The 22,944-nt window shown below is 43.5% G+C and overlaps 2 protein-coding genes across 3 annotated transcripts; one reads left to right on the plus strand and one right to left on the minus strand.

Annotated features, from left to right (window-relative positions):
- The first annotated feature begins 1,912 nt into the window (after positions 1 to 1,912).
- Positions 1,913 to 16,309, plus strand: tmod4 (tropomodulin 4 (muscle)). Its single transcript, XM_079228171.1, has 10 exons — positions 1,913 to 1,976; positions 8,616 to 8,792; positions 9,284 to 9,440; positions 10,143 to 10,262; positions 13,048 to 13,140; positions 14,411 to 14,541; positions 14,986 to 15,093; positions 15,393 to 15,536; positions 15,649 to 15,793; positions 15,898 to 16,309. Exons 2-10 carry the CDS (start codon positions 8,691 to 8,693, stop codon positions 15,918 to 15,920), a joined length of 1,023 nt encoding a protein of 340 aa, XP_079084297.1. The 5' UTR covers positions 1,913 to 1,976; positions 8,616 to 8,690; the 3' UTR covers positions 15,921 to 16,309.
- Positions 16,310 to 18,318: 2,009 nt separating this feature from the next.
- On the minus strand, positions 18,319 to 22,593 carry scnm1 (sodium channel modifier 1). Of its 2 annotated transcripts, none has more exons than XM_079228193.1 (8): positions 22,467 to 22,593; positions 22,252 to 22,322; positions 22,078 to 22,166; positions 19,579 to 19,673; positions 19,221 to 19,321; positions 19,004 to 19,134; positions 18,774 to 18,900; positions 18,319 to 18,658 (listed from the first exon to the last, which is right to left on the minus strand). In XM_079228193.1, the coding sequence occupies exons 1-8, from the start codon at positions 22,515 to 22,517 to the stop codon at positions 18,544 to 18,546; spliced, it is 780 nt and encodes a 259-aa protein (XP_079084319.1). In that variant the 5' UTR covers positions 22,518 to 22,593; the 3' UTR covers positions 18,319 to 18,543. The 2 variants fall into 2 exon arrangements, with proteins under 2 accessions (XP_079084319.1, XP_079084320.1); XM_079228194.1 differs by having other exon boundaries at positions 22,252 to 22,282; positions 22,467 to 22,484.
- Positions 22,594 to 22,944: the final 351 nt, after the last annotated feature.

Here is a 22,944-nt window from a genome sequence, read left to right on the forward strand (position 1 = left end):
TTAAAATGATTCTGTTGAGTATAATTAAATGATGTTAACCACTTTATATTTCCATCCACACAATATTTTTTTTTCTTAACAACATGATACATTTATCATTTTCAATAATGAGCTCACTATTGCTCATTGCATGGCTTGTTTTTCCTCACGCCGCCTTCTGGCTCTTTCACAGCGCCGGTGCCAAACACTGGAGGGCTTTGTACAGTCAGAACATACAGGGTTGCCTGTTTGAAGGCAACGATTTCATAAGAACATCAGAGCTGCTGCTGCGTTTACGTCGTGAGTGTGTATCTGCTGCCATCTAGTGGCCGTAGAGGAGGTGTGTAGATGTCAACAAGGTGTCAACAAGCGGCTATAAAGTGCAGAGAATGATTACAAAATGTGGTGTAAATTTCAAGGTGATGTATAACGGAAAGTTACTTTTAGTGCAGGCATCAAAGGGGGGGGGGGAGTCATTTAGAAATAAATATAATTCTGGATTAATTAATATATTATTCTACAAGTTAAAGTCAGGTTGAGTGGTTTAGTGCTGTATTTAAATTGTGTCTAAATTGGGGAACTCACTGTGTGGGGATGTTTCCACGTTAACATGGTGGTTCTGCTAGTGTGGGAAAACAATCACGAGCACGCGCAAAGCTGATTGACCGTTGTCCCGCCCCCGCTTCAATTTGATTGGCTGTCAATTTGATTGGTTAACCCTTGTGTGGTGTTCATATTTGTGTTATTCAGCCGGTGTTTGCATTTAGTTTTTTTTCATTCGACACAATCACACAATTTTATGTTAAAATACTCAACAGATATTTTCTTCATCCCAATTACAGTCAATATAAACAGCATACATGGTTCATATTTGCCCTTTACCTTTCTTTGATCACATGTATTAATGTATTACCCATTTTATTTATTTATAAAATGTAATAAAAAAGAAAATCAATTATAATCGAGATATGAGTGATGCTCCAGGTCAGAGCATACCCTGAGATCAGAGCATAGAACCCTGAGGTCAGAGCATGGGACCCTGAGGTCAGATAACTTTTAGATCAGAGCACCCTGAGCTCAGTCAGAGCATAAAACCTGAGATCGGAGCATGGAACCCTGAGATCAGAGCATATAATCTTGAGGTCAGAGAACCCTGAGGTCATAGCATAGAACCCTGAGATCAGAGAACCCTAAGGTCCGAGCATAGAACCTTGAGGTCAGTCAGAGCATAGAACCCTGGAATCAGATAACTTTTAGGTCAGAGCATAAAACCTGAGATCGGAGCATGGAACACTGAGATCAGAGCATATAACCTTGAGGTCAGAGCATAGAACCTTAAGATCAGAGAACCCTGATATCAGAGCACACTGAGATCAGAGCATAACACCTTGGGGTCAGAGCATAGAATGTTGGGATCAGAGCATAGAACCCTGAAGTCAGAGCATAGAACCCTGAGGTCAGAGCATAGAACCCTGAGATCAGAGAACCTTAAGGTCAGAGCACCCTGAGGTCAGAGCCTAAAATCTTGGGGTCAGAGCATAGAACGTTGGGAAGCAAAAGAGGTCCGTCTCATTTCCAAACTGGACTGAAACCACTAGATGTCAGACCTTCTCTCTGTCTGTCTGCACTAATTTTTTAATTGGATGGCTCTCACTCAGCCAAAAAAATAAAATGCTGACTTCTCAAAGTGCTGTCTGTCAGTATGCCTACTTCAGCATAGCAGCCACCCAAGACCCAAGAGAGCAGGGGGAGTAGAGAGAGAGAGAGAGAGAGAGAGAGAGAGAGAGAGCGAGAGAGGGAGGAAGAGAGAGAGGGAGAGAGGGAGAGAGAGGGAGAGGGAGAGAGAGAGAGAGAGAGAAGGAGGGAGGGAGAGAGGGAGGGAGAGAGAGGGAGAGGGAGAGAGGAGGGGGGTGAAGAAAAAAAAGAAACAACTTTCTCTGGTTTCTGACTGCAGGCTCTGCCTTGCTGAGGGGCTTCATCACTGCGCTTCTGTGAAGGTAGGTGTGAGGCTGCTTCTTTCTGTTGCTCTGTGTATTTTTTCATTTCTGGGGGGGGGCGTGAGGGGGTCCCCACTTAAATCTTCCCCTCTGGGTTGCCTATCAGAGGGGGGGGGGGCTCCATTTTAAGCTCGACCCTCTCATCTGTGATACTTTGTGTCCGAGATGGGACAAAGCTACAGAATGAATGGGGGCGAGTTGTTGTCCAATAATCAAATGTCCCTGTGCAGAAGTTTGGTGACTTAATGCTCAACTGGATTTATTATTATAATAATAATAATAATATATATATTTTTTTTTACTGGATTTATTTTCATGCTGACATGAGTTCACAGCCTGAAACCTTCAACCTGTGACATTCGATGGGGGGCTTCTGCATGTGGGGTTAGCTGAAAACTAAACTGAGATACTGTCGCTCTAATGAAGCTATCGCTGTGGTATGTGGAGCGGCCGAGCTGCTCATCGCCGTGCCGTTAATTCGTCAAAGGGGATTTGGAGATGTTGCCTCAGTATGTTGCAGGGTTTTCGAAAACCGGGAAGGAGGGTTAAGTTTGCCCTCCGCCGACATACCGTCCAGTTAAGGCTCATTAGTGTTTGACATTTGACTATCTGTCACTGGATTAAATTGTCTTTCGGGGCCTGATGCCTTAATTGAGGCGATCTGATGAAGCTGTATGTAGATGTGACCTCACTGCAGTCATCAGAGTGACAGTGGGTTTAATTTGTATTTATTCCACCAATCAATCTGTCATGTGAAACAGCTCCACTTTATGCCGTTTTCTCCACGTGTTTCAAAATTGTCTGACTTTGTTTAAAAGTGAATATTGAATGACACTTTTTGAGCCCCCACCCCTCCTGTTTTGGAGCAAAAGCAATGCATCCAAGTCGTTCTCCGGGTCTCATAGTGGTGCTCTGATACGGTCTCGAGGAGCAACCCAAGCCGGGGAGGATTCACGCGGCTGGAAGTCGCTGACTTGTGAAGCTAAAATTAAGCCGAGGGCAGATTTGGAATGTTGCACTTTGGCGGTAAGACGTGGAGGAGACGACCTGCGGATGTTGACAGAATGGCAACTTGCAGTTAAAAAAGGTTTTGCTACCATTACTCACACACAAAAAATAGACCTCTACCTCACAAAGATCAGAGAAACTAAGAGAGATGACCTCAAAGTTTATTTTCTGCTCAAGTAAAAACAAACGCCCTGGCACAGAAGCCGAGTGTAAATCATTCTGGAGCATTTATGAGTGTGCAACCTTTGTCACTGTGAAATCCAAACCCTTGTAATGGTCTTTGACTTATAAAACACACAGTAACTCCCCCACTGCTGCTTGTCTCAAAGCACTGCTTTCAGGTTGCTCCTTAGAAAGAAAGAAACATGCACTTTTGCACTTTATTAGTCCCCTTGGGAAGATTCTTCTCTGCATTTGACCTATCCCTGGTTGGGGGGCGGTGGGCGGCCCTTTGGGGCACCCGGGGAGCAGCTGGGGGTTGGGTGTCTTGCTCAGGGACACTTCGACATGTGAGCTATGGGGGAACCGGGGATCGAGCCAGGTACCTTCCGGTTTCGGGACAACCACACAAAACACCCAAAACCTTAGTGCACGAGTACAATGAGAAACAATGACTGTGTCCAATGACTCAACCAACATGTACCGACTCGGACTGAAGCGCCAGCTGTGAACTCTCTGGGTGCTTAAACGGCCGTGATCAAAGCGCCCATGCGCAACAAACTCAACAGATGGTTGGAGGTAGAAGGCCCACATTGGTTGCGATAATCGGGGCAGTGGCAGCAGCTGCTTCAGCTCCCGTCGCAGGAGACGTGTTAGCTGTCATTTACAACTGTGGAGCCCGCGTAACAGTTCTGAATATATCCTCTGCCACCTGTTCACTGATATAGAGACTATCGAGACCCTCACGACAAAAAAAAAGTAGACAAAAGTCAAAGTAAAGCAGATTTGTTTCTCGCTGTTACTTTCAATGACGTCGCCACCCGACCTGCACGGCTTGCTGTGGTAAAGGTGTCGACGTCTGCTACGGCGTAGCTAAGACCTAGCTAAGACCTAGCTATGACGTAGCTTTCTAACGAGGGCGCGTTTGCCCAAGAAGTCGCGACACAGAACTCCTCCGTGCATCGGCGGAAACCACCTACAAATATGATTTGGATTTGGATCCGATTTGCTAAAATCACATTTTATGTGGGGTTTTTTTGTTTGTTTTGCAGTCCAACAAGGCACCGACTCCTTTGACGCCCCTGCAAAACCTGGTCTGCGCAGGTGTTTTCAGTTATTCTGGTTAATTGCACATTCTGGTTGAATGTCGGGGGGCTGCGTCCCAATTCCTTCACTTATTATTTAGTCGGTAGTTTCATCTATTGCGAGCAGCAAACTGACCCAACACAACGGGGAGTATTGCAACTGCAATAAACAAGACATTGTAGTGTGCAGGCCACACCGCCATCTTTGTTCCTTTTAGCATTTGAGGGCACTACTGTGCATCAAGTTTAACAGGACATTTTCATCTTGAGTTTAAGTTCCAGCACTGTTATTGGTTGTACAGACAAAATAAGATCCTATATGATGAGCTTTACATTTAATAGGTTTCAGACACAATTGATCTCGTCTTATGCAGATAATTTTTTCCAAGCTGAGGAAATGCTCCTGAACTCATAACATCCGCCATCCTGTTTTAATGTTCTGTTCCTTCGTCGTGCCACAAAGCCGTAATTATAACATTTATCTCAGGAGGAAGCTAAAAATGACTAATACTTACTGTTCTGCCTTGCAGAGACGAGTCACGGTAAAATGTGACTCTGTGAGCTTTTTCTGGAGTTGTCACCAACTGTGTCACTGTCACAAACACACACACACACACACACACACACACACACACACACACACACACACACACACACATACATACACACACATACACACACACAGACTGCTCTCTTGGGGTTTGAATATTAGATATCTGTCAGTAACCAACCCCAATAAAATGTAGACGTACATGTTATACCCGGGCTCGGCTAATGTCATGGCTCTCATGAAGACAGCGACTGCAGGTGCAGGAGATTTAAGAAGTGGAAAAATAAATGCCAGGGGCCAGCTGGCAGCAGGCAGGTGACGGCCACTCCCAGTTTGTTGTGGTTCGTGGAGAAAATCCTGCTGGGACTGCTGGTGACAGATGCACATTCATTGTCCAGCCTGTTTCCAGTGTGGTCAGAGACTCACGTGCAACGTGTTAAATGAAATGTCAAAGTGAATGACAACACAATGGTGGGCTGGGTTTTGTTTAATTTTATCACCTGCCAGTCTGTGCAGTTTTTTAAATTTTTATATCATAACTATTTTGATGATGATTTACTGCTGTACAATCAGAAATGATATGTAATCTGGATTTGTAGTTCTCTAAACAACCCGAGGAGAGGAAATGTGCTGTTCCAAGAAACCAAAGTGGGTATGATCTCTTTCTAAAACCGTATATGTCAAAGTATTTAGCTCTTGGGCTCCTTGACTGGCGGGCTGCTGGCACGCAGCCGTCTGAGCTCAAGTGTCAGGACACAGCCATGCATTTAACTAAACAATAAGCACGGCTCAAAAGCTTGACTGACGGCAAATCACGCGAGCCTCGTTTGGATGGAGCGCCGGGTCACATTCACGTCTTACGTCACAGGCGGCTCGTTGAATACAGGAGAAACTGACATAACAGTCTCACAATAGATCCACATGAAGCAGAATAACAAAAACAAAAGTTACGTGACATTTTTCATCATGCTTTACTGTAATGTACAAAACACCATCAATGTCTGACTGATGAAATTCAATTAAGAGTAAATGATTTAGTGACGGTTTCCCCAGTGAAGGTGGTTTTAAAGTGCAAACTTTAGGTTTAATGTCCCCTCACTACTAGCAACACAGATTATGTATGCAGGGCCCGACCATAGACCGTAAGAGGTGGACGTAGTCATCGTGACGTCTCCCGTTGTAGACTGCTGTTATGATTTCGCTGTCACCATCTTGGAATACGGCCGTCAGCATTTTTTTGTTTTTTTGTTGCAAACAATGAACAGAAGTTACCATTTTTAGAATTCGGAGGAGTGACGTACCTAAAACAGACCCCGCTTCATGGTCGTTTAACTCTGTATTGAAGAATAATTTGAACTAGAGATTGAGACATAAACTCATGTCTACAATGTTTACTGAGGGGATAAATCAATATAGAAGTAGAGTCATTTTCTCATAGACTTCTATACAACCAGAGGAGTCGCCCTCTGGTGGACAGTAGAGAGAATGAAGCTTTAACACATGAACCATAGACTTCTATACAACTGGAAGAGTCACCCCCTGGTGGCCAGTAATGATAATGCAGGTTTTAAGACACTCCCACATTGGCTTCACTCAGCAGAACCGAAGGTTGCCGCCTGGGCCCGACAGTGAGTGTTTCCCATTCTTTTGTTTGTCATTAGTTTCAAACGCTTTTTATTTGTTTAAAAAAATAGAGACATCAAATCATAAATACATTTCAAATGTTTGTTGCAATTGTGATTTCTAAATATTGCTGTTAAAAGTGCGTTCACTTGCGAGACAATGACGAAGCAAAATGTGTGTTGGGCCCTGACTAGTACACCATCAAGTTGTTTCTTGGTAATACCATAATAATGTAGGCGATGTAAAGAGTGTTGAACATCTGTCCGTTAAGACTGTATAGAAGCGTTTTATCCCACAGCTAGGTAGATTTATCCTCCACCTGGTCCTTTGAGCTGCAGCCTCCTTCCCCTCATCCCTTTAAATCTCCTCCATCTTCCTCTGCAATCCGGTGTTTGTGTCATTGGCTTTACGCATTAGAGCCTCACGGCGTCGGCGAGGAGACAGTGAGGGAGATTTTCAAAGGTCTCGCCCAAGAGGAAGATCGGAAACAAATGTGGAGTTGTCATTCTTTGATTTAGTGGCAGGTATTGTTTCATCAGCCATGTGGTGTGCACCCATCTCCAGTCACAAGACGTGTGTGTGTGTGTGTGTGTGTGTGTGTCCTCTCTAATGAAGTGTAATCTGATCAGTGACTCGAAACAAACAGGCATTACCTTGAGAAGAACAAGGTTATGTTCACATAGTTTGTGTTGCTCAGTGGTGCGTAAAGTTACAAAAATGACCTGGGTATTCTGTCGATCTTCTGCGCCCACGGGCTCGCAGAGCGAGCGCGCTTGCGATTTCTTTAAATTCATCTTCGAGCCCTTGGCCCATGAATAACTGTGGATTTGGCTATTATTGCATAACTCTTGCTATTGCTTTAATGAATGGCTATTCAAGTGGTTGCACTGTGAATTTGAGTTACCTACAAATAATAATTATCCACTGAGGATCCTGGTGCTAGAAACGTGGATATTCATTTTAAGTTTGACCCAAACCTTACAGTATTTTGGATAGCAGTGTATTGCCATATATTGTCATTTTTGGCACATTTTGTTCTGTGTTGGGGGTAATAGACCTTTATGTAGTTTGAGTAAGTTGTATTGATGATGTTGATTATGACTTTCATTATAGTTTCATTAAATATCCCTGAGCCATTCATTTGATTGTGTACTTGTTGCCATCACAGATCCACAGATGTGATTGGTTCCCACATTCTGTGACCTTCGAGCTGCGATGGGTTTTCTTTCTTCTGGCCAAGTTGGGATGAAATTTGGACTGAAAAAGAAAACGTTGGACCTCACAAACCCGATTGCTGCATTACTCACACTTTGACCCAGAGCCATCACTGTGGGACTGTTTCCCCTCGTCTCAGGGCTCTTCTGTGGAGCTTTAAACCTGCTGCTCTTTGCTTTATCAGTTTGTCGTTGGGTGTTTTTCTTCATCACTGTGTGCAGAAACATTTCGGGTGTGTCCACTACTGTATGAGCGTGTGTTCGTCAATGATAAATAAGGGATTGCACTTTCCACCCCTCTCCGTTCTGCTATTCTTAGTCTCTGTGTGGCGAGCTAAGGGTTTAGAGTTACAAAGACTTTGCTCTCTCTCTCTCTCTCTCTCTCTCTCTCTCTCTCTCTCTTTCTCACTTATCTGCCTCGCTCTACCTCTTCGCCTCTCAAGCAGTGGCGGTTATTCACCTCTCGTCCGCTTCTTAAGGTGAGAATGAAGCTTGCGTCAGCGTTTGTCCTGGAGGCCGCGGCAGCATGTTCATACAGAGTCTGCCCTCCGGAGTAATGCAGACTTGTTTTTGGAAATGCATCTATTATTATCATCACCACATTATTGAAGTGGTCTGAATAAGGCAGTTGTTAAGCTCAATGAAGCTCATGAAACTGTTTGACAAGGACAGTGGCACTCCAGCGGGAAGTCCCTAGTAAAATAAGGATGGAGTCAGCTACATGACTCGCATTGAAGGGAATACATATGCACCGCTGTGGAGGAAATGGCCACCCATTGAGAAGTGTAAAAAGATTTTGGGCTCATAATGAAAATATGGCGTAACACAAGGGACTTTGGCGGGCCGCCACGGTCTAAGTGATTAATGGGACCTCTGATATGATACAGTGCAACTTTATATACACTAATTGTGTTGCTAAGGGCTTAAACTCTTAATGAGGACACAAGACACGGAGAGAAAAACAAACTCTGATACCCCTCTGTCTTCCCTTCTCTCACAGTGCCCTCTTATCCAGGGGTGTGCAGCGGTGTGTATGACTGAGTGTGTGTGTATGTGAGCCAGAGCCTTAGGAGCCATGTCGGACCCCCGGGACATCGACGAGGATGCCATCCTCAAGGGCCTCAGTGCTGCGGAGCTGGACCAGCTGGAGGGTGAGCTGCAGGAGATGGACCCCGAGGTACGAGAAGGCGCTTGATGTTTCCAAACCGGCCGGGCACTCGGCTTCTGGCCTCCAATCCCACAGGGTGGTTCGTTTAGTCGCCTGAGGTCCAGAGATCCTGCAGGTTTTTGGTTCTTGCATCTACGTGGTGTATCTCATTAACGGTCAGCAAAACAAACAACAAACCTGCAGGATGAACGACCTCAAAGACGAGTGGTGGGCTCACTTTATAGCAAAGTGAGCCCACGCGCTGATTACATTTGTTACAAGAAGTGAGCAGCGAGAGAACGAAGGGCAAAAGGTCAATTGAAGGGAAATCAAGCGGCAAACTGTACCAGTAAAAGCAACTGTTGCCATAACAAAGTTTCCAGAATTAAAATGATGGCCGATGGGATCGGGCAACGCCCACATGTTCCAAAATTGTGCGATACGTGTTGTGAAAATGAGAAACGACAAGTATGAGTTACAAATTTACCCCCAAAATACCCCCCCCCCCCCCGTTCTCCCAGAATGCCATGCTGCCCGCTGGCTACCGGCAGCGGGACCAGACGAAGAAGGGCCCAACGGGGGAGTATGACCGCGATGCCCTGCAGCAGCACTTGGAGAAGGAGGCCCTGGAGCACGAGGGCAGGGATGACCTGGTGCCCTTCACTGGGCAGAAGAAAGGTGTGTGTGTGTGTGTGTGTGTGTGTGTGTGTGTGTGTGTGTGTGTGTGTGTGTGTGTGTGTGAGAGAGAAACACCAAGTCATCTCAATCTTATATAACGACAAAGACAGGAAACTGTGTGTGCAAAGTAAAACATGTCCCTCACACAGCTGTACGGTATTGTACTCTGCGACGCACCACTGCACAGCAGCTCAGGCTCTTAGCTTCAGGTCTGTGGGGGTTTTTGCAGCTCACTGAGTTTCGGGGTTATTTCCATCATAGTCCCACAGGCTGACATGTCCTACACCAGGAAAATAGATATGAATATGTTTTCATGTAGTTCTTGTGGAACACAATTTGAATGGAAACCAATACTAGATACATCCATGTCCTGTTTTTTAAAATTAGTTTTTATTTTTTATTCACGACTAAAATTGTGAAGATAAATGAGAAAATGCCCCGAAAGAGAAAGATAAGAAAGCACAATCCAAGCTCCGGTGGAAAACTCCACCGTTTTATAAGAGCTGGTGATAAGCCCTGGAACATGATCCAAACTGAGCTTTTACCAAAACAGAGACAAATGTACGCTTTAAACTATTCAGATGGAAGAAACACGATCAGAGAGTAAAAAAAAAAAACACATTGGGATGTTTTATTTTCTACATAAATACACACAAACATCACCACACTCTAACTTGTCCGTTCCTTTTTTTCCGTCTCCAGGAAAGACATTCGTGGCCAAGAAAGCAGCCGAGATCCCTGCTCACGAGCAGGTGATGCTGGAGCCGGAGCTGGAGGAGGCGCTGAAAAATGCCTCAGACGCAGAGATGTGTGACATCGCAGGTCAGAGGAACACTGTCACTGTCTAGTTCATCAATAACACCTGTGCTTTTCGTCAAAAATATCTGCTGAAAAAAAAGAGCTCTATTTATATTATATGACTGGCAGCAGAAGCTGATTGACACCTCAGTGTTTCATCACAGCGGCTCTGACCCACATAGTTTTACCACACAGGCCCGGTTCTCTCTCTGCTGTCGGCTCCGTGTTGTTTCACACCGAGGCAGCTCAGAAGTCCCTGGTCTGGTTTTACAGACGTGCGACGGAGTCCAATTCTCCACGCTCAGCAACACAAAAATAAATAAGCCTGGCCCGCGGCCAGAGGGAGGGTGGAGTGGACATCGGGGGCAACGATACGGTATCTGTTTGAAACAGACCTGTGGGAAGCTGCTGTGGTGACAGATGGACAAGACACCGATTATTATTCTATTTGATCGGATCTTAGAACAGTGTGACGGGACACGTATTCTTGAAGTCTTTTTTAGAAACCATTTTTTATTTCCATATGATTCATGTACTATCTATAGTAGTATTATTCCTCAATCATCAACATTACAGACAATAAACCAACACAATGGATTCTTGATTTCAGACACAGGAAGCCATCTGAAATGAATGATGTGATCCGTTGTAGATGATTGTAGATTAGTTGAGTTTGAGCTAATTGAGCCAGCGTTAACGACCTGGCTGGTTTTATGAATACATGGCCACACACACAACATGTTCAAGACCCTAAATCCAATAAAGACCTGCTAATATTAGGCCCTCATACCATTTTAACAACGTATTCAACTTTGACAATTACATTTTTTATTTATTTGTTGAAACAAGTGTGACTAAACTTAATCGTGACAAGAAATTGGAGAACTAAGTGTCGACACCTATTAAATAACTGGGGAAAGCTTCAGGTATTTTCTAGTCAAAAGGCTCATGTTCAAGTGAAGTCATTGGTGATAAAGTCCAAGTCTTTCATGATTTTGTCAGGTTTAGTCTAAAGTCATCAAATACTGAACTGAGGATGTGCTTCGTTGCGACTTGAGCTTAACGAACATGACCAGATTTAACACGTTGTTGAGGTCATTTCCTGCTCTTGTGTTTCTGGTTTTGGAAAGCTTTAAAGAAAATACACCGCCCTTCAAACATTTTAAATGCAGAGCAGACTAATGCAGTTTGGCACAAGGGGAACCCCAAAGCTGGACCTGTGGGAATCGTCACTGATAATGAACTAAATAAAGATGTTGGGCCAGACTTCTGCATCAGCTTATAAAGCGCCTCTACATGCGACTTGCTTAAATTGCACAAACTGTATCACACAGCCCTCCTTGTTTATAAATGAGGTTGAATTGACACGTAGAGCGTGTTTTATTGATCGAGCGTGACCCTCCGAACAGCAGGAACACGCGGCCACACAGAGAGAGGCAGGCATCCGGAAAGGCAGAGCAGGGGAGCGTGTTTGTCCGGCTCCATCGGCCCTTTTGACCCTGGATGGAGTCCAGAAGAGGATTAAACCTCAGTTAGCCTCTGTCAGTCTTTTGTTTGGGCTTTTTGGCAAACAGACTAAACGGGGGGCTGAATAGCTGGGCCGACCCGCTTCATGAGCCCAGGGAGGCATGGGGGGGGGTCCAACAAGTTAATTTTTCCCATTTTAATTATATTCCGTTGCTATATTGAGCTTTTTTTAGTTGCTGCTGTCTAGTTTGTGTTGTAAAGCTACTGTGGGTTATTCTAAGGAGCCAAACCGGATGACGGGGGGTGTTTATGGTCAGTAAGCTCCCACCCCCCACCCACCCAGCAGGCAGCTGTCTCCCTGGCCTCCCTCTCCTCACAAGAACCTTCCCATGGTTACCCCACGCCGGGTCAGGAGGCTGGGAAGGTGGAGCGGGGGTGGAGGGGAGGGGGCTCGCAGTTACAGCAGTTGGTGTGTGTGCGACACAGTTCAGCAGGTTACAACAGTAGGAGGTCTGCCTCCTGCTGGTCATTAAGAGCAATAATAGGACAAGAGAAAACTGTCCATTCAATGGTGGAGATGTGGACGTTATTCACTCTTTACTTCATTTTTAAATCACTAATTCTATGTTTTAATAGTTGTTTCTTTTAATCAAATATATACTTGATGCATACATACATGCAGTGTCACTTAATCTGCAAACCAATGAAACTAGTGAATACAAGGTCAAATAAATCACTTAATGACCAAAAACTTCATCCACTCTACTCCGTACAATTTTTATGTGCATCTTCAGTATTTTCAATTTGTGCTCTCCTACTTCTCCGGGTTTTAGAAGGAAGTATTATATTCGTAACCTCACGTTACTACATTTATCTTAACACCCAGTTACTTAACTGTGTATACCTTCAGATTGTACATGCAAACCTGAGGATGAAATATATGATTCAATGCCGTTGATTAAACAAGGTGTGGGTAGAATCACCAGAGGCCACACGATGCAGTCTTATTGCAAATGAAGAAAGATATATTTTCTATGGATGACGTCCCGCTTCACTGCCAGCGGTCAAGCAGTGTTCTCCTCTCCTCTCCTGTGTGGAGAAAGTCAGCTAGAACACAGAGAAAAGTTAGAGGCCCACCCTGAAAATGAAAACCTTAAATGTGTGCTATCGCGACTTCCTCCGGACCCCCAGGGAGATTACAACCAGGGACGAGGGGACACTGCACATGGCTCTCTTTTGGTTTTGGGCTGCGGGGGACACAGCCAGCGGGTCCTTCAGCGTGCTCTCTTTCTAAAACATTTTGATCTTGTGTTCACAGTGATTGTTTTTCTTCTACTTGCAGCCATCCTTGGAATGTACACGCTGATGAGCAACAAGCAGTACTACGACGCTCTGGGCACCACAGGAATCATCGCCAACACAGAGGGCATCAACAGTACGTACGGTGGCGCTTCGTGGACAAGTTCATCTTTGTTTGAGATATATTTAGATATATATAAAGTTATTTTGCAAGCCGCTCAGACAGCTTTTTTATGTTGGTTCCCACTCGTCCTGGGCAAACGTTTAATCCATTTTCTAGTTGTTGAGTGAAAAGTCCTGCAGAAGATATTTCAACATTCTCAGATTTTCTTGAACTGAGAATGAATTGCTAGTCTATCTATCAGAGCTTCTCAAAAAAACGTATAACTTTGCAATCTGAAAGTCATGTTCATTAACGTTTAAATGGTAGTTTATGGACAAGAGTCTCATAACGGCTCTCGGTTACGTTGTGGAAACGCTGTGAACAGTGAGGAACATATTAGCGTCTGTCGTATCAGCCAGATCATCTCCGAAAAGGTCCTGGGAAATCATTTCTACACATAGCCTGCAGAATCTTGCATATATTTTGAGACTATTTTATTGAGGCAAATTTCTTGCACAGCTGTTTGTGTTCAGAAAAGAATATCAAACACTGATGCATTGGAGAAGTTGAAATAATATATTTATAGTCCTCAGAGTCAGGAATCATAAAAAGTATTGTTTTGGTATCGTATCGGCACTGGTAACACAAATTCCAAAAGATATCCGTACCGTGCCTTTAAATATGCGGAACAGGCAGGACCTGATTGTAAGTTGCTGTGCATTAAATAAACTACAAGAACAGGCTTCAGGCGTGCTAGCAAATCAAATGTAACATCGGGCGATTAAATTAGTCAAGTGATAAAGCCATCCTTTTTTTTTCTTCTCTAGAACTGATGGTGGAAGTAGCTTCTTTTTAATTGTATTGTTGTTTTACCGCTGTACGGGGCTTAACATGTTCTCCATAAATAAACTAAACTCATAGTCATCTGTGTTGACAGATTCACGTGCACAGACCTGCCGGGTACCTGTGGGAAAATAGCAGCGGTTCAAAAAAAAAAGGTTTATGGAGCTGAAGTGCAAGTGGGTGGGGTAAAGAGGGGTGGCTTTTAAGAGGAGGATGCTGCACAGTTTGATAAACCACTAAATACAACTATTTGTATCGGAGCAAGTACAAATGTACTTTGGGCAGGTTGAACCCTGCGTGAAGAGAAAAACCCTGAAAAGACAAAAGGCACTTTGTCTTGACGGTGTTCCTGGTGTTTCTCATCTTTGACACTACCTGTGTGTCTTTGTTGAACACTAACATGTGAATGCAAGAAGCCTTAACCTCTGGAGCCTGAGCTGTGGCGTTGTGTCTCCTGCAGGTGTAGTGAAGCCAGATCCGTTCAAGATCTTCCCTGACGAGCTGCCCAACCCCACCAACGTGGAGGAAACCCTGGAGAAAATCCACAACAACGACAGCAGCCTGACCGAAGTCAACCTCAACAACATCAAGGTCAGCTGAACCAAATAAACTGGACCCTGGAGAAGATTTAAGAAAAGTGCATCGCTTCTATCATCAGTAGCAAAGGGAACCAAGCAGCCGACAAAGTTTAACTTTTCACTGTTAACGCTCTGAAAGTGACACTAACACCAAAAACTATACATGACTCACCATGTTTGGAATCTTTTACAGGTATTAATAAAGATTTAATAGAAAGAAACTTCATAAAGTTGCAAACAAGAAGCTGCTTTTTGTTGCTCCTGGGAATTGTAACGCCTCACACATTAGTTTATTTGTTCAAGTTTGTTTTTCTGCAATAATCTAAAATCCAATTGGCTTCCTATGGAGGTACCAGTGTGAGTCCTAATTCCTACTTCCTGGTACCGTCTGCCTGCATCCCTGTACTAACGAACACGCACACGCAGCTCTTAAAAGGTGACTGTGTCCGTGCTGCAGGACATTCCCATCCCGACGCTGAAAGAGATCTTCGAGGCGATGAAGGGAAACTCTCACGTGGAGTCTCTGAGCATCGCTGCGACCCGCAGCAACGACCCCGTGGCCTACGTGAGTACAATATGAAACGACAGCAGGTCAGCTGACCAATGCTGTGTACCTTTATACTGTTTTGCTTTTACTTTCTTACAGTATAGAACATATAAAACATGCTCTTAGAGCCACTGGTTTTGCTCTATACTTTTCTGCGTCTCTGCCATTTATAGCCGTTGGCATTGCCTCTAGTTACAATTTAGTTGGGTATTAAACCCATAATCCTTTCCATCCTCAAATAGAATAAATGGTGATTTTATATCCATGTGTGTGTGTGTGTGTGTGTGTGTGTGTGTGTGTGTGTGTGTGTGTACCAGGCCTGTGCCGAGATGCTGCAGGAGAACACCAGCTTGCAGAGTCTTAACGTTGAGTCCAACTTCATCACTTCGGACGGCATGATGGCGATCATCAAAGCCATGGCCAGCAACGCCACACTGGTGGAGTTCAAGATTGACAACCAGGTACGAGACAATAATAAATATCAGTGTATATACCAGTATATAACCGGTAATAAATATCAACGCGTGTTTGTTTTTGTTGAGTTGTAACACGCGTGACCGTGTCCCCACACAGAGGCAGAAGCTGGGAGACTCGGTTGAGATGGAGATCGCCTCCATGTTGGAGAACAACTCCAGCATTCTCAAATTCGGCTACCACTTCACCCAGCAGGGTCCCCGCGCCAGAGCTGCCATGGCGATTACGCGGAACAACGACATGAGTAAGGGGAAAAAATAATTAAAGATGCACCGAGATTAGTGTGTGAAGTAGAGTGTGTTTCGGGGGCTTCATCTGTGACAACCACCGTCTTTCTTCTCTCTGCAGTTCGCCAGCAGAGATTAAGATGAAGATGAGCGGCGGACAGAAGAAGAGCCCCTTCAGCGCTGTGGCGCCTGCGGACAGACCGGCCTCGTGCCAGCTCTCTCCAATCCCGATCCTCCCAAATTAATCCGGGTTGTTGTGCGCGGTGCGACCCACCCGACTAACACCCATGTGCAGCCATTTCATTTCATTTACCGCGGCCAGCTTTTTATTTTTGTAGACTGCTGAATTCATCATAAAGGCATGTATAGGTCACAAGCAAAATGTGAGGTGTCTTTTTTTTCCTTCTTTTTTTGTGCTTTAATCATCACCCTCATCATCATCCAAAAATAAAACACATAAGTCTTTTCATCCATGAAAAAACATTTTCAAATGTGGTGCTATCTGTGGGAAGAAAACAAACTGTAAATACTTTAAATAAAAATATATATTCAAGTATTTTTATTATTTTTTTGTAAATGTTTGGTAAGTTTAATTCTAGTGATTTCTACACCTTGTCTGAACATCACATATTTTATATTGGATATATGAATATCATGTTAAACAGGTTCAAAGAGACGCATGCTTTGGTGCAGTAGAATATCTGCAGCTGAAACTGGACCGGATTGGTTTGCAGAAACTCAAATTAACTCCTAATCTGTAGTAGATGCAGACGAGTCCATCATTTACTAAATGTAATTATTATGAATGATTCTCCTCACAGTTGATGGTAAACATTCTGGATCATTGACAAATACTGCAGCATTTTAGGGCTGAACCCTTCAAGTAAAGAACCACAGCGCTTTAATCCCTTTAAAATCTCTCCTGATCCTCTAACTCCCCTGAAGCACCTGAGCTATTTTTACCCCCTGAACCCTGATTTGAAACATAACCTCGTCCGCTGGGTTTGAGTTACCTTGTTCCAAATATACGCAAACCAACTTGAAGAGTGTTGCACCCGTAGAGTTTTCATAAACACAAACAGCTGCTAACCTCTGAGGGTTCCTTTCAACTACCCCTCCCCCTTCATTCCTTCAACCTATTTTCCCCTCATTTCTTTGAGGCGCTTGGCCTTAATGTCAAACTCAACATGACCACTGCATTAAATAAACGCAGATAGCAACACTTCTTAAAGGTCACTTCTTTGAAAGCCACGCAGGGCTTCACTGACAGTCGGCACCGTGAAATGATTAAAAGTCGACGTTGCCTCGCCTCTCTCCTCTTTGGCCGTGCGGTGCTTATTTGTGTAACATTGAGACAGATGTTTTTATTGTTATTATGGTCGATCAAAGTTTTGCTTTCACAGCAATATGACAGTTGCGTCGGTGAAATGGCAGGCCAGACATTAAAGGTCAATAGAGGTTAAACGTAGATACATTTGACTTTAAAGCCTTTTTCCACGTGTCCACAAGTCATTCTGACAACGGGGCTCCAAACTAATGAAGGGAGCGTGCTCTTCGACACATATTAGCGGTGTCATCAGAAACTAACCCATGCTAAGTCCCGCTGACCCGGAGGGTGTTATCCACTTTATACCGACGAAGAAGAAATCTAACCGGTGGCTCCCCAGATTAGATTATCGGACTGAGGGACGGTCCAACCAGACGGGAGGTGAAGCTCCATTGAAAAAGGTTTTTTTTGTAATTTAATAAAACAATTTTAAAAAATGGAATGGAAATAGCGCCTCTTGTCCTGCAGGTTATAAGAGATATTCTGTGCCGCTCATCTGATCTTGGAGACATGAGGCTGTTGTTAGTCCAGTTAGTTTGTAGCACTGATTAAAGTCACTGAGATTTGAAAATATTGCACAAGAAACACGTGCAGTAAAAGAACATCAGATTTAACCTTGTTTTAAACACTACAGGTTAAATAATTTGAGCTGCGTTCCAAAATCACACTTTTTCTTTTACTTGCCTGCTGCAGCTATTCTCCCATACGACTCTCTTATAACATGAACTTGGACCCTCTCGCTCACATGTCTGCTGCACAAAGGATTGTGGGTCAGAATAGCCGGCAAAACACTGGCTTGCAAAATGCTAAAAAAAAATGCCACCGGGTTGTCATCGAGCATCCTGGTGTTTTAGTCGTCATGATGCATTTGAGATCCTATGAATTGGGGCGTACTAAATCTTTCCTGGCATACTAAGTAGTATGGTGAGAGGGGTGTTTCCTGTGCAATGAGTGACTGTTAGACATTTTGGGTGCGCTCCCTTTCTGTTTTAGCTCCAGATAAAAGCATACCATCCGTTCATCTGTTTTTGTGCTAAGTAGGACTACGATGCAGTAATGTGAATACAGTGTTATCATTACTAAAATGATGGTCAGAACAGAGAGAAAGGTGCTTGTCATGAACCAGAATGTTCTGTTAATGGGACACAACCATGGATGCAGTAGAAACTGAGAAAAACACCAGAAGAGCTTGTTCAACAATTTTATAAAATCGGTTTAAAAATCTGCTTTATGATCCACGTAAGAACAAAATCAATAACAAACATTTTCAGCAAGTTAAAGGGAAAGGAAAAAGAACATTTTCTTTTTCTTCTTACTGTTGGTTCTGATTTTGTAAATCATATGTAATAATACTGATGTTTCAAACGGCCCCGTGGCCTCTGAATGCACCACTGTGGTACAAGTTCATTTGGGTTTCCCCCCATAGTTCTTAGTCCTTTCTCAGCTACCTGTAGGAAGGGGAGGGGCGAGCAAAGTAGGCTCCTCCTCGTCCGAATCAAACTCCACGTTCTGGTCTCTCACCCACTGGCCGCTCCGGTCCTTCAGCCAGCCATCACTAAGAAACAGACGAAGGCCGATGAAACGAAAGCCGCCATGTTGATACAGTCAAATATACTTCTTTTAGTTATGGCGCACAACGTTAGCCCGACCAACAAAACCAAAGCCGGTACCTTTTCAGTTTTATGTAGTGCTCCAGCTCGCTCCTTCTCTGGGCGGTTATAGGTTCCGCATCCTGCGTCACTGCATTAGCATCAGTAGCTTCTTTTCTGTCTTCTGATTGATGTGACCCTTCGTCGGCTACAGGACACACAAAAGAAACATGCCCCCAATTAAAGCACACTGGGAACAGGATTCCTGTCAACAAAGTGTGAACATGAAAGATTCCCGTGGCAGACTTCACCTGCTGAAGTGCTTTGCGATAAACGGTTTGAAACTTCGGATTGCTGACATCCTTTTTCTTGTTCCAAACCCGTTTCACTGGAAGAGTTGTGGCTGACTTCTGAGCTCAGCGGCCCATTTTCAGATTTCGTACTGGAAAATAACAATACATTCACGTAAAAAACAACAACATTGTGTTTATAAAGTATTTGTGGGAATTTATATGAAAACATGCCCACCTGTTTTTTGTATGGCAGCTGTTATATGGTACGGTCTTCAATAAAGCATGATGTGTGAGCCTCCGTGTTTGGGCCAGTAAAGGGGCCGAACAGGAGGGTTCCTAAAAACATTAACAAAACACTGGATGTAGAATTGTAGACGTGTCTCAAAAGCCACAACATGGCCAGGCGGTCTCAGTCTGTTAGTTCAGCTCCTTCAGTTTTTCTCCAAAAGACGATTCCTGGACCTTCTGCCTGTCGAATGATCAGACTCGACTCCAATCTGTTGGTCCAGAAACAGCTTTTCCATGCTGCCACGTGCACCTGCAGACACTTTTGCTTGAGAGTCGACTGAACAGCAACAGTTATAGTTACCAACCTGCCCCGTGTCCTCAGCCTGGACGTAGTTTTCATGGTGCCTTTTTGTCCTTTCGTTCTTCAGTCGCGCTTTCTTGCCATAGAATGCTTTTAATCCTGATGACATGCAACAAAAAAAAAGAAGAATGTCTATTTTCTATGCCACTGATAATTAATTTAAGACAATATTAATTTGCCATACTGGAGTTGTGTAGCTATGTTTCCTGGTTGTATTCTGCCACCATGGGCGATGTTGCAAACCAATAAGCTGGTCAGCTTCATGCTAATATTGGATGTTTATTATATTCTTTTTTGTATCATTGTGACAAAGTGGGTTTAATTAATTGTCTGCATTAGCCATACACATATGTCCCATGTCTGGTTATTGTATGCATACACCGCCTTGGGTATTGTCCTATGTCTACAGATTGTAAAGCCCTCTGAGGCAAATTTGTCATTTGTGATTTTGGGCTATACAAAATAAATTGAATTGAATTATTAATAAAATGACACTGTAATCCCTGCTGAAGCACATTAAGGTTAATTTGGATGTTTGTCGACTGTAGCTTTCTTATTCCTTTAAATGACGTGGGGGACATCCAGTCCAGATATTTTAGAAAATAAAGTCAATATCTTGCTCAAGAGCTAAATCGTCAAAACAAAATAAAAAGGCTGAATCACAACACGATCACAGGAACACCCGTTTAAATGTATTTTTTTTTCCCGTTTTTAATTGACAATTTATGAACTTGTAGATGTGCAATTGTTGTATAACGAATACAAAAAAACACTTTGCCTACAGAATGACTTCCGGTGTTACACCCCAACAGGTTTTCAAACCTACTGGTTTCCCTACGCGTGCGTGCGTTGTCTTCACTTCACAGCTGCAGCGGTTTTCTGTCTGGTCACCAGATTCGTCACACATTCACAAACATATTGCTGGAGATCTTCAAGCAACATTTCATCTCCATTGCAGCGATCGTGATTGTATAAGTGAGCGCTGCATCACGACCACGTATGAAGAAATACATTAAAGAAAATATATTTATAAAAAGATCGCAACGACCTGGATTCGATCCCTGTCGAGCAAAATGTAAATCTACTGAAAGACGGTGGCTCAACCTATAGAGCCACCTATTATTAAAAAAACTCAAGTCATTTCAGGTATTACTCATTTATGTCACATCTCCTCTGTGTCCAGGGAACCTCTTGGTCTAGGTGAGCTGAAACAACTGGTTACCTCGGGCGGATATTAAACCACGTCTCAACATATTTAGCGATGCTTTTTCGCGAGGCTACGGCCAGACACCACTGACGCATTTTGACAAAAACAATTCTACTTTGTGAAAAGACACTAAAAACATTGCGAATACTGAGACACAGGAAGAGTGGAATACTAGTAATGTTCTACCCACAAAACAATGAAGAACATATATTGCTGGAGATCTTCACGCCACATGGCATATCCTTTGCGGCGATTACGGTTGTTTAAGTGAGCACTACATCACAACTGCGTATGAAGAAACACATTGAAGAAAGATAAATGTAAAGATCGCAACGACCTGGATTCGATCTCTGTAGAGCAAAAATGAATATGTGTTGTTATGTGGTGGTGATACGCGGTGCGCCACCAATCACTAAGCAAACTTAAGTCATTTGGGAATTTATTGATTAAGTCACATCTGCCTTCAGGGAACCTTTTGGTCTGGTGATCTGAAACAACTTGTTTCAGGCGGATATTAAAACACTGTCGTGGAACTCCACAAATAGATTGTTGCCAATTCTGGAGTCAGCTATACTTTTGCAAGATGATGCTGCTGCTCATCTTGCTTCCTTCAGCACTTGTAATAAAGTTCCCCATCAAGGGATTACATTGACAGCTTTTTAAGTGACATTTAAAAACTTGGTTAGGAAAAGATATCACAGTGTTGTGCGGTTTGCTGATTAGCTGCTAACTCTCTTCCGTTGTAAGCCTGCTTGTAGTCAAGTAGTGCTGACTGCAGAAGAGGCAACAACATGTCTGTGGAGTTCCACGACAGTGGTTTAATATCCGCCCGACCAGTTGTTTCAGCTCACCTAGAGCAAGAGGTTCCATGGACACAGAGGAGATGTGACATAAATGAGTAATACCTGAAATGACTTGAGTTTTTTTAATAATAGGTGGCTCTGTAGGTTGAGCCACCGTCTTTCAGTAGATTTGCATTTTGCTCGACAGGGATCGAATCCAGGTCGTTGCGATCTTTTTATAAATATATTTTCTTTAATGTATTTCTTCATACGTGGTTGTGATGCAGCGCTCACTTATACAATCACGATCGCTGCAATGGAGATGAAATGTTGCTTGAAGATCTCCAGCAATATGTTTGTGAATGTGTGACGAATCTGGTGACCAGACAGAAAACCGCTGCAGCTGTGAAGTGAAGACAACGCACGCACGCGAAGGGAAACCAGTAGGTTTGAAAACCTGTTGGGGTGTAACACCGGCATGAAGTACACATCATAAATAAGAGTGACGTCTCACCTTCCAGATGCTTCTTCCCGTTCCTGTGGACCGTCAGCGTGTCGACCGTATCAAACACGGGACGGTAAGAGCACACGACGCACGTATATCTGGAAACGGATCAAACGCAGAACATTAACTTCGTGTTCATGTGTTACTTTGCAGCCATTAACAACCAAAAACGTGTCATTTCACCTTCCGTTTTTCATGAGAGCCGCTTCATCTTCTGGTATAAAATTAGACAGAAGATCAGCTACGCGACGTTTCTGAAACACAGAGACAACGAGGCTGGCAGAGTAGTCACACTACAGGTGGTTAATGCAGCCAGTTAGCTAGTATGATGCTAACCACAACACCATGAATAACTTAGTAAAATGTCTTCTACAAAGGTAAAAAAAGCAATATGTTACCTTAAGTATGTTTAGTTGACTCTTGTCATCGCCTTCCCTTTTAAAAGACATTATTGTTACAGTTGACAACCTAAAAAAGCAGATATCAATAACCGGTTAGCTTAGCTGCCTAGTTGTTGTTTCTTCTTCTACTACCACCACTTCTTCTTCTTGGGGATTTTACCGGTAGTGTCATTCTTTTAAATTGCATTACTGCCTCCTACTGGACGTCCTGCGCAAAATCATTGCAACAGCAGTGTTGCGTTCCGGTCGAAAAAAAGAAATGTAAATTACAGTTTTTTTCATTTGAAAAACACGGTCCACCCCAGTTTTTAGATCGTAAATTGTTTTGATATCATAATTTAGCAATGATCGCCGATTTATTTTCTTAATTTAGAGATACATACAAACCACGACAGAGTATTAACTAGGCAAAGCCACTATATTATGCATTTGCTTGCTAAACCTTGAAACATTAACTCAAACATGTATTTTCAAA

Source organism: Taurulus bubalis, assembly GCF_910589615.1.
Source record: "Taurulus bubalis genome assembly, chromosome: 12".
NCBI lineage: Eukaryota > Metazoa > Chordata > Actinopteri > Perciformes > Cottidae > Taurulus > Taurulus bubalis.